This window comes from Echinops telfairi, unplaced genomic scaffold, assembly GCF_000313985.2.
Source record: "Echinops telfairi isolate 266 unplaced genomic scaffold, ASM31398v2 ScPeMD7_70;HRSCAF=299, whole genome shotgun sequence".
NCBI lineage: Eukaryota > Metazoa > Chordata > Mammalia > Afrosoricida > Tenrecidae > Echinops > Echinops telfairi.
This window is the reverse complement of record NW_022103968.1, coordinates 64,632,366-64,644,572: the sequence shown is the minus strand read 5'-3', so window position 1 is coordinate 64,644,572 and position 12,207 is coordinate 64,632,366. Positions and strand designations below refer to the sequence as shown.

General features: G+C 41.1%; 1 protein-coding gene across 3 annotated transcripts in view; it reads left to right on the top strand.

Annotated features, from left to right (window-relative positions):
* MICU1 (mitochondrial calcium uptake 1) overlaps nt 1-12,207 on the top strand; it is a 246,523-nt gene that overhangs the window by 165,791 nt on the left and 68,525 nt on the right. For all 3 annotated transcript variants that reach the window (XM_045291556.1, XM_045291555.1, XM_030885953.2), the window contains one exon: nt 6,344-6,481. In XM_045291556.1, the coding sequence (XP_045147491.1) occupies nt 6,344-6,481 (138 nt within the window). The remainder of the gene's footprint in view (nt 1-6,343; nt 6,482-12,207) is intronic.

The window sequence follows — 12,207 nt, the reverse complement described above, 5'->3', positions numbered from 1 at the left end:
GCTCCCCCCTCCCACATGAGCCCTTGATAGTTTATAAATGGGTATTTTGTCATATCTTGTGGAGGGTAACTTTTCTTAGCTTTACTATATGCTTAATTTTCATGTCGCTTGGTCACATGACTTGCTTACCTGCTTGACTTTCTGAAAAACTATTTTTAAATGGAAAAATCTATCCATTTAGGTTGGTCCTTTGTAATGGTTGCTTTGAACCATGCTGCCTCCATTCTCAATTGTAGACCCTCTTCCTCAGACTGAGCCATTGAGCTAAAAGACAACCATCGAACCTGATGAGTGCTGATAGTGAAGATACGTCTCCTACTGAAAGATCAAGAAAATTCAGCCCCCTAGAAACTTGACCCGTGACTCGCTGGGATTTTCTGCCAATTGCAGAAACGTAGATCTCACATTCAAAGTGAAATGTGGATGCCATGCTGACTGCGTGGTTCTCAGTAGAGAACTGTACCTGGAATCACTTTTCCTATTAAGCTATTCTCATTCCTGGTAGCAGTGTTAGCAGAGCAAGCTTCTAGTTGAAGGTTCTTTCCCTGTTCAGAAGAGTGACAAAGCAGGGAACCAAGATTACCTCACAAGCAAATAGATTGGTTAGAGAGCTACCTTGCAAAGGGAGATGGGGAAAAAGATTTATTGGATAAAGAAGCATCTTTGCAAGGGGAGCAGCGGGGGGCCTAGAGCATACAGACCACTCACTGAGCCAAGGGTAAAGGAGAGTTTATAAGGGAGTTGAGATGGGAGGGATGTTACGTTTGTTCATGAAAAGAGGTCGAGAATGTGAGACTTGAGTCTGCATGAATGGGGTTATGGTAAGAGGGTGCCTCCTCAAGAAATGTCTAAATGAGGACTCTTGCAAAGGCTTCTGGGTGAGGTAGCGCCACTTATTATAAGACGGTGCAGATGCACTCAGCAGCCAACCCCTCTGCCCAAATGTTCTTTGCTCTTGGGTTCAATTCAAGGTCAGAGGTATCTGGGCTCCTGTTCCTGTGTCCAGTCTGAACTGACCAAATACTGAGTGCTACAGGGGAAGGGAATGGAATTAAAAAGCACTTGATTCGGGAACAGATTACAAGGAACTATATGTGACCTCCTCCCTGGGGGACAGACAACCGAAAAGTGGGTGAAGGGGACAGGGCAAGATATGACAGAATAACAATTTATAAACTATCAAGGGCTCATGAGGGAGAGGGGAGCGGGGAGGGAGGGGGAAAATGAGGACCTAATGTCGGGGGTTTAAGTGGAGAGAAAATGTTTTGAGAATGATGTACAAATGCGCTTTACACAATTGATGTGTGAATGGATTGGGATAACAGTTGTATGAGCCCCTAATAAAATGTTTTTTTTTTAAAAAAGCACATGATTCTTGTAAGGGGAGATGAAATTAAAAATGAGGTAGGCAATTATAATATCCAGAAGTTTAAAGTTAACTGGGTGGAGTGTGTGTGTTGGCCTGAAGAAATTCCTTAAAGCCATTCCAAACTTGAAATATAGGGGTGGAAGAATCCAGCTCCTTTGCCAACCGGTCTCAGCAGCAGTGGTGTGATTGAACTCTCAAGAGCCAAATACGATCAGATCGGAAAACATAGATATGTTCAGCTCAGTGGTGTGTGACTCTTGTGCATTCCTTGCATGGTGCAGTTTAGGAACTAGCTAAAGCCTGGCAAGAATTACCATTGTTAAATACGTGTATTGGGGAAGAATGTGTTCGGGCCAGTCTCTGAAAGTAATCAATGAAGAAAAATGAGGTTGAACTTTACATTTGTTGCAATGTATTAACCTCAAGAGACTTTGGTGAATCAAGACCCATTTGTAGATACTGATTTCTTTGTCTTTTTGCTGGTTTCCTAATCTTGTTTTTGGCATTTGTTTGTGATATACATATTTTCTTCTCTTCCTGGCTCCTCGCTTTCTTTAAATCATTTCACCTGGACATGTGTAGCCCATCTGTCTTTCCAAAAGGTCATCCCTGCTCCCCACAGGGGGCAAGGAGCACAGTATCGACAGAAAGCCAGGGGAAATCTTGCTGACTGTTTTTTGGCTCTTCTGCCCTGGTCCCTTCTTGCCTGTCCTGCAGCTCGCAGAATGAACCGGAAGACAGCAGTTGAGAAAGTGGCAGTGATTTAGATGCTAGCCTATTCAGCTCTCCTAGACACAGACAAGCAACGCAAATGGTGGATGATGTGTTAGAAAGCACACATTCTTTGTCATGGGATTAAATAGAAGGAAATCCTCTGCCATCAAACTAGAGGCTTTACCAACATTTGGTACAGTAAAATGCTAGTAAATATTTTCATTGCTTCCAAACGTAAAACTAAAAGCTTTTTATAGAGTGGGTAATTTTGTAATAATTTTCCTTTCCCCCAAAGACCCCTCCTCCCTTGAGCCCCCATGTCTCAGGTACAGCATGCATGACAGGGGCATGGTGCTCCAAGGATGCACTCACGGGGTTGTCCGGGTTTAAGATGCACAGTTCACCCCTAGGGCTACATGTTGTTTAGCTGTTGCCCTTGAAAATGTATCTCTAAGGTGGGCCCTTGATAACTCCCTAGCCTAGGCTAGTGAATAAATGTTGAATGAATAGCACCTTTGTTCAGGTCTGTTTCCTATATTTATTTGTAAAGAGAAAAAAACTTCCTTACTACCTCCGGACAAGTTTAAGATCTTAAAAAGAAGACAAGCTTCCCTCAAACCAAAACCACAGAGCCAATTCCAGCTCAGAGGTAAACTGCCCTGTGGGTTTCCAAGACTGTAACTCTTTATATAAAGAGTAGAAAGCTGCTGCTTACTCCTATCATACAACTGCAGTGTGCCCTTAAATGTTAGTGTAAATATGCCCTCACTTTGAAAGGATAGAACTCACTGTACAGCACATTCTTCATTACAGTTGCCTCCACTTGCTGCTTGTGTAATTTTAAATCATTGAAAAAGCTTCAAGCTTTTTGTAATAACTTTGAAGCCAGCCATACTACATTCATGGACACTTGGAATTTCATAGTTTTTTGTCCCTTACGGTTCTAATCGCCTTTTTAAAGTAATGGTAAATAAAAGAACCCATTAGTAGAAACGCCTGAGTTTAAAGAACTTTAGTAGAGAAATGCAGATTTGAGCATTGGAATTGTTCCTTGGGGATCTCGGCTGGAAGTCATTTGTGCTGTATGTGAAGCATAGCAGAAGTGAGGCTTTATGCCCCTAAGGAGAACAGAAAAATGAAGGCCTTTCAGAAGACTGGAGCAAGTTGCAGCTGCCGCCAAAACTAATGAGCAAGAAATAGTTCAACCATGAATTTATCTTGAGAGATAAACCTTAAGGCTCATATAATTCAGACGACCGGGTTTCCCCCACAGCTGTGCACTATAATTCAGACGACCGGGTTTCCCCCACAGCTGTGCACTCTCCCAGCAAAGAGTAGAATGATGCACTCTGAGTGCTGAAGCCGAGAGCAGAGGCCATAGGTTTGTCCCCCACGCCTGGAAGATGCTCAGAGACACTGGTGCATCTCCCACGTTTGTCTCGGTGCCACATTTCACTGCAAATCTGATCTGAATCCTGCAGAAAACCTGTCCATTTGCAAAATTTATTTCAGGATGGTAAATTGAACCATAAATCAAACAAATTGAATCTTGAAAACTTTGATATTGTCAAAATTAATCAGCCCTGAAGCAACGATGGTATTTCAACCATGAAATATTGAGTAGTTGCATTGAAAAAGAGGCTTTCACTTAATATTGATGATGCTAATTTCATAGGGGAAATAGTCTGGGTTTTTACCTAAATATCACTAAACTCCATGGCCTTCAATCAGTTTATCCAAAATAACCTCATGGTCACCTCTAGTTTGTCTATGCAGTACTACTTATAAGGATGAAACAGGAGTCTTTGGACCCAGATAGAGCTGAGTTTGAATTCTAGTTCTTCCATATACATCTATAAAATGAAACTAATATGTGCCCTATAGACCTACTACCCAGTGCTGTCAAGTCAATTCTGACTCATAGCAACCTTATAGGATAAAGTTGAACTTCTTTAGGTTTCCTAGGCTGTCTTTCCCAGAAAAGATGTATCTTTTCTGTTCAGATAGCCTCATCTTTCTCCTGAAAAGCAGCTTATTTGTGGGTTTGAACCACCGACTTTGCAAACACTGAACTCACTGCATCACCAGGGCTCCTTCTGCTCCATAGAGTAGTGACTAAATTTAAAATTATGTGGGCAAAGTGCCTTGCCCATAGTACAGCTATTATTAAAAATAGTGCTGGTGTCTTGCTCACTGACACAGTATCACCAATAAGGAAATAAATTAAGATTTCTATCGATGAACTCAGCTAAGGAATTTAGTGTCTCATATGTAAGTTTTACTCCATACCAAAGAGTAAGATCCCTAGAACAGAAGCTCAGTCCTCTTTCCTGTGCCCCACAATGACTGACAGTGCTGGGCAACTAGTAGACACACAGTCAAGGAACGCGTGTTCACATGACCTTGTCCAGCCACATCGCAGGTCTGTGAGACTGAGATTATGCTCTGCCATAGAGGAATCTGAAGGTTTCCTGGTAATCATTATTTTCCAGTAAGACCACAGAGAAATGTTACCACCTGTAAATTGTTTTTCTTTCTAATTGGTTTCTTAGTACCTCTTTAGCCATTTTACTACTTGTGCATTTGTGTCATGAACACTGCAACCGGGACTGAGATAATGTTCTTTTTTCCCTCCACTCATAAATGAAAATCTAAATTTTCATTTTAGATTAGATTATGGTGAGGTCCTTTAGAATTAACCTTTCCATCTGCATATTTAAATATCTTCGATGTTTTCTCAGTAGCTTTTTGGTTAGCAAGTCTAATTAAGGCATTCTGCACTGTATGCTTTCCCCCCTCACCCCAGTTTCTATTGGAATCCTAGTTTTTAGTTGCTGCTTTTGGGGAAAACGTGAAAATTTACTGCTCTTCTTTGAAATTCTTACAGGTCTGGGTGAGTATACAAATAACACTATTAATAAGTACAAATTAAGGGACTGATAAGATTTTACATATATATAATTGATATAATTTATAGTGATTAACTTTTGAGTCTTCTCTAAGGAACAAGAGCAGAGATGATCCAAAGAGCATTTATTCCTAATAAAGGCATTGAATGGGCATGGGGTTTTAAAATTGATTTTAGTCCCTACAAGGATATTTATGATCTCTGAGGTAGATGAGCTATTATAGCAGCTCTGTTTTATCCCTGAGGGAATTGAGGCCCAGAGGAGTTGAGTGACTTTCCTGAAGTCATCATTAATTCGTGACAAAGCTGGCATAAGAACCTGGACCTTCGGTTTCTACTGTGAATGATTTTTTTTTTTTTTATAAGACAGAACTTTATCTCAAGTAGTAATTACACATTAAGAAAGTGTCAGTCCAACTCAAGTCCATCAGCCCGATACTCGTCCTTAAGTCCCTCTGCAGACTCTCACGCAGCCACCTGCCATGATGCAGACAGACTGCAAGATTCCAGGTGTTGGGGGCAGAATCCTGGGGATCCCAGGTCAGTGGAACCATGGCAGAGCTGCAGTAGCTCTCAGGGTGGCCAGCGGAGTCCCAGCAGGCAGGAAGGCAAAGTGGCAAAGTGAGGGGGAGGTTCCCAAGGTCCTCCTTCTAAGAAAGCCACACCCCCACGGAGGCGCCATCAGGCCTGATTGACTGCTTGGGTTCCACCCCTACACTTTCATACAGCTTCAAGTTGACATAAAATCAGCTAACGACCACATTCCTCTTAATTGCATTGAAATAATGCCTCCTTTAAAGCCACTGTCAGCATATTCTATTCCCAATTTTCAACAAATTGACTGAAACCATTATTTTTCATGTTTATACGTGGTCACATTCTGATATTTATCATTTTAAATTATAACACTGGTCTTTTTTTAACTAGTATTTTAAAAACCTTCTTGCTGTGATTTGGTTGAAAGTTCACAAAGAAAATCGGATTTCCATTCAACAATCCATACATACTCTGATTTGTGAAATGGATTGCAACTTCCACACTGTAACATGTAACAGCCTGTGTCCTCCCTGTGTCTACTGAGCTTTATCCCTGGACAAGACCTGCCCGTAAGTCCCTTGCGGTTGGTTCTTCTACGGAGCTGTATGAGGGCCACAATCTCAGGAGTTCCTCACTTCTCTTTCAGACCAGTAAGCCTGGTCTTTTAACAAAAAATCATGTTGGTGAATAATTTTTTTTAGATCTTGCTTAACATTATAATGTAAGCAGGCTATCTCAGACATTGGCTGTTTTCTATTCCACATTAAAATATTTTCCACCTGACTCCAAGAATACTCTTTTGGCTTCCCATCCAGTTTGAACGCCATGACCCTGTGGATGGGAGAATTACGGAGAGGCAGTTCGGTGGCATGCTGTTGGCCTACAGTGGAGTGCAGTCCAAGAAATTGACCGCCATGCAGAAACAACTCAAGAGGCACTTCAAAGAAGGAAAGGTAGGCAGCTTTACTTGGAGGAAGAAAAGGAGCCATGGGAACATAGGGAGATTGCAAAGGTCTGAACATAATCATGAGAGTGTGTCTTCAACCAAGAATTATGATTAATTCATCTCTGATACCAGAGCCAAAGGGATAGAAAAAAATGAGAAGAAGGAAGGAAGGAAGGAAGAGAAGAGAGTCCAAACTAGTTCTCAGGATTCTCCTCTGGGCTCAGAGTGGTGGCATCATGAACTGAGATTAAGGAGTTGGCTTAGTGGGGAAGAAAGAGTTCAGTTGCAAACAACAAAAGTTGCCTGTGAACTGTCCACACGCAGATGGATATTCAAATCTACAGTCATCATGCCATTAAAGCTGAGACCATGAGAGTGTCCAAGGAGGATACTATACAGAAGAGAACCAGGGGTCAAGGATAGAATCCAATGGAACACTGACATGTCAGCATCTCAGAAAGGAAATCTAGACTAAATACAAAAGTATTTAGAGTGAGTAGTGAAATCAAAACCAAGGAAGTAGAGGGTCCAGAAACAGAGGTCTCTTGCTACGGAGAAGGTCCAATAAGATAAAGATGATAAGCATCCATTGGTTTGGGTGAAATGGTAATGATTGGAGATCTTTGGTAGAGCTACTTCCCTAGAATGGTGCGGTTAGAAGGGATGTTAGAATGAGAAGTAAGAAGCCGAGAAAAGGAGGAAGGAAATAGCATAGGCTAAACTCCAAGGCAGGAAAGACAAACCTATGTACATGAGAAGCTGGAAAGAGACTAATGTGGTTGGAGCATACTGAGCAAAGAGGAAAATGGCCTGAGATGGGGTTGGAGAGGAAGAACCTGGTTGGAACATGTAGGGCCTTTTAGACACGGAAGGAGCTCTGACTGGATTCACAGCACGGTGGGAATGCAGAGGGTTGTGAGCAATCAAATGACATGGCTGTATCTGTTTACATTTTGTGTGGAAAGGAATAAACATAGAACCTGAGGTTACTAGAGAACTCTGGAAGAAAAATGATTGAAAGTATTTTTGAGCAGCATCAAGATTGGCGATTATGAGTTTCCGTGGTGTTAGTCAACACTGGTCTCTGATGTCCTCTCATGGCAACCGCATCTGGTAGGAGAAAAGGTAGTTTATGGAACTAAGTCTGCAAGGGGTTTACCAGGTGGGGTGGTATGGACAAACTAAAGCAGAAGCTAGTTAACTTTATGATCGTCATAAAGATCATACTTGAATACTCGGTGCACGTGCACACACATACGCACACCTTTTCAGTGGATAATGATCACCATCTGACTGACAGAAATTGATCAGCACTAAAAATGTGCCATGAGAGATTATTGAAGTAGTGTAGTATAGTAGAGAGCTAGAAGATTTGAGTTCAAGTCCTGCCTCAGATTGCATGCACTTAACCAATTGACCTCATGAATGAAGAGGTTTGGTTTGGATGCTCATTATAAGAGCCTGTCCAGGTTTAAAGACTCAGTAATTGAAAATTAAAAATTGTGCTTGTCTCAGCTTTCTTGGTTATTGTAAGAATTCTTGTAAGTAACCTTGTCCTAACTCACTCAAACCAAAGTCACTGCCATCGAGTCAATGCTGACTCAGAGCGACCCCCTGTAGGTTTCCAAGACTATAACTGCTTAGGGAATAGAAAAGCCTAATCTTTCTCCCGAGGAGCTACTGGTGGTTTCAAACTGCCGACCTTGCGATTGCAGCCTAATGAATGTCCAACTACTAGTAGGAGCTCCAGGGCTCCTACTAGCATTGTTCTAACTTGGTAAAAAGTAGTTCTTATCAGGCCGGCTTTTTCCGCCTGGTCTTGAATGCTGAGAAGCTCTGAAAAAAACCCTCTGGACATGTCTGGGCTGTGAGAGAAAAGGTTGGCACCTCTGAGCTCCGTCCAGTCTGTCCCCACAGCAGACGTGCCATTGGCAGAGAGCAGAGTCGGGAGAAAGGCTTGAGGATCATCAGTAACAGAAAGTTACAGAAGAAAATATTTTGCGTCTAGAAAGCTTTTCTATATTACCCAATGCACAGCTCCTATCCATTGGAAATGGTATTGTTAGACAATTGATTACAGTGTATAGGAGCATTTGTTTTAGTACTTAGCAGAGTGTCTGTATTAAGAAACACTCTTTTGACCATATTTATTTTTAAAGTTTGAAAAAAAAAGTTTGGTCTGACATTGATTTGACCTTCAATTTGTTATCTATCATGATAGGATACTTTATTATTTTATTATGAATCGGTGAATTAGGTGTTAGGGACAACTTTCTCTACAGAATAGAGTACTTCAGCTTTAGTGGAAATTAATTTAGGACTTGGGACCTTGCACAAGAGTTCTAAAGTAAAAGGGCAAATGTTATCAGATAAGGAAAACCTAGGGAGCTGAACTCCTCTGGTGTAGAATATCTAGCCTGCTTGAATGAGGAGATTAAGATCGATCGTCCTTTCCTTTTGATTCGTTTGTGAACATAGCAATGAACTAAAATGAGGCTTAATGAAAGGCCTTTGCTCCTAAGGTTACTGCTCCATCTCTTTAGGACCATTTCCCATTAAAAGGGAGTCCCCATCTGCTTGTTAATTGCGTCTTTTGTTCCATTTTGTGATTTGATGCCATGAAAGTGTAAATTTTCATCTGGCTCATGTTACTCACTTCTGTGTGAAGCCCTGTATCATGAAATCAAACTAGACCTAAAAGACTGCAGGACCGACTTTTGTGTAAGTAATCATTTGCAGTGCTTCATAGTCCTTTTTCTTGTTCTGTCTTTCTAACAGCCTTGTAAGATCGCATTTTGCTTTTGTGAATACAGAAACATACAAGAGATATTAATGACCCAGCCCGAGTCTGGACAAGCACCCAAGGCTTCCTGCTCCAGACCCTGGCCCTCCATGGCAGGGTGCACTTTCCTAGCATCCTCTTCTAGTCAAAAGCATAAGTTCCCAAACTTACTTGGCATGCCACCCTTTTTTCAGAAAAAAATTACCCACACACACACACACACACAGCAATTAAAAACAATAATGTAGCCCATAATCCAGGATAAAATGTACATTAATAATGTAGCACATATTCCAGGATCTGCTTTTGTAGCCCCCTGGATCATTCCAGAGGTTCCCCCCGCGCCCCCCACTGCCCAGGCATGGTATCGCCTTCTTTGGGAAACAGTACACTAAAGCAGTATTTGTCATTGCCACCTCATAGAAGGATCACCTTGGGGAAGATGTAAGAAGTATGGTGGCCAGAGCCTTCTTCAAACCAGTTAAATGTGAAGTTCAGTGGGTTGGGCTCAGGCAACAGTGGTTTGGTTTGATTTGGTTTGGCTTTTAATCTATTCCCCAGGTGATTTCATTGTGCAGCCAGCCTCTGCTCTGAAGGTGCTGTGCTCCATCAGTTGTTTCTAGCTGTTTTATCCCTGAGTAACAGCTTGAAGGATTAGGAAACCTAATGCTAAAGCTCTTGGTAGTGAAAGCTCTTGGCTGCTGAGAGGTCGGTGGCTCAAACCCACCAGCTGTCTATCAGAGAAAGCCATCACAGTCTACGTCCTTAAAGAGAACAGCGGTGAGAGCCCCACGAGGCAGTTTGACTGAACCCCATCTGGTCTCTGTTGTCAGAACCAACGAGATGGCAGGGGGTTGGGGTTTGGTTTTGTTTTTGGCATTCATGGGACATTTTTCTCTACTTAGGCTCTGAGTAATTACCATATGCTTTTATTTCACAAGACAAGGTTTTTGAGATCTTAGAGGCTTAATTCACAGTGATGGTTCTCTGTATTATGAGTGTTGAAGCTGGTAAACTTTAATAATTTTTAGATTTAAGACAGAGATTAAAAGTTACAGTTCAGTTCATTGGCCAGAGATCGCTATGTGCAGGATGCTGTGAGAATGATAAAAGATGAACAGAAACACCCCCTGTCCCCAATCAATGTACAGTATAGTCTGTAATAGTCTAGTGAGAGAAAACTACATTTGCAAAGAATTGTAACTTCATAGATATTATCGAGCCCCTACCATGTGCCAAGCACTCATCTAAATATTGTGGACATAGTAATTATGGGAAACAAAAAAGTCTCAGCCCTCATAGAGCTTACATTCCTCATGGAGGAAGACTGATATTCAACAAGGAGGTTTCAAGGAGTTTGTGGACATTTTTCATTCTCTTTCAATATCATTTTTTTCATGAACTTTTTGAAGCCCTATCTTATGTGTTGGCATTACTTAAATTCTCCCTAATTATCACAGCAATCCTGCTGGTTAAATAGAATCCCCACTTTTCAGATACTGTGTGCTTTCTGGGACTTAGTTATTTAAGATCTCTTAAGAAACAAGAGGTGGCACTCAAAACAGAACTGTAATTATCTTTCTACTAATGAGCCTGTTTATTGCTACTCCTTGTTCTCTAAGTTGCAATCAACTTGATGACAGTGAGTTTGGGTTATTTGTTTTGTTTTGTTTTGTTTTGCTCTCTGTGATCTGAATAAACACAAGGGTTTGGGAGAAATTAGAAAATCAGTGTTATTGGACTGTAACTGCAAGTTCTTGGGCGATAGCTGTAAAGGTAAAATGTGAGATCAGATGTGGAGGATCCTAAATACTAGGCGAAGAAGTTTAAGTTTTATCCTAGTTGACAGTGGGAAGTTTTAAACATGAGCGGAAGGGTGAAAGATATGGAAAAATGATGTTTTACGAGGATTAAATACTGACAGAAATCAAAGTGATAGAAGTGGTGTACTTTCTCCTGCTGCCAGGTACCACCTGGGGTTTGCAATGTGTAGATGCCCTGTGGGAGCAGGAGAAGATAGTGGTATCTCTGGAGACACTGCTCTCAGGAATAAGGTGCCATGTAATTAGTTGTTGAGTGTTTGTCTCCCTCCACCAGGACTATAAGCTCTGTGGGGACAGACTGTTTCTCACAACTACAGTGTCCTCAATATTTAGATGAGTACTTGGCACATAATAAGGACTCAGTAAATAGCTAGGAAGTGATAGTTCGTTGAATACACAGTTTCCTCTAGCTTTCTACTAGACTATACAGACTACATTTTTTTAGAGTAAGGAATGTTTTTGCTCATCTTTTATCTTATAACATCTGGCTTAAGTGTCTTGTACATAGCAATTTCTGTCCATTTAACTAAATTGTAACTTTTGAATTTAATCCTAAATTTCAGTTACCTAAGAAGTTGCTAATTATAACCACATGTCAGGGATTGAAAGGCTTGCTTGATACTGGATAGCATTTTATATCAGGATCATGTATTACCTGGTACAGAAATATTAATTTAAATTAAAAAGTTTTAATTAAGCAAGAAAATGGAGAGATAATACCTGGTAAGACTGGTAAGAGACATGGAATAAGGTTAAGAAAGGAAAAGGGGGTAATTTTATCTTGCCGGTGGCTCATAGAACTTAAGCAGTTGGACTGATTCCCAGCCAGTGACTGTGCTGTGACTGATTAAAAGCGAGAGAATGATCTGTTTCAGCCTGTGTTTGTACTCTTCCATGGCCTGTCATCAGTAGATACCTTTACAGCAGACTTCAGGGTGCCAAAGTTTTCTGACCCCTCTTATCTACTCTAACTGCTTTTCTTTCTCCCCTTTCTCCTACCTGCCCTCCCTCCTTCCTTCCTTCCATCCTTTAGCAGTTTTATTGAGGGATAATGTGTATACAATGAAATTAATGTTTAAGTGGATAATTTGATGATTTTTAGTAAATATGCAGAGGTCTGCACCCATC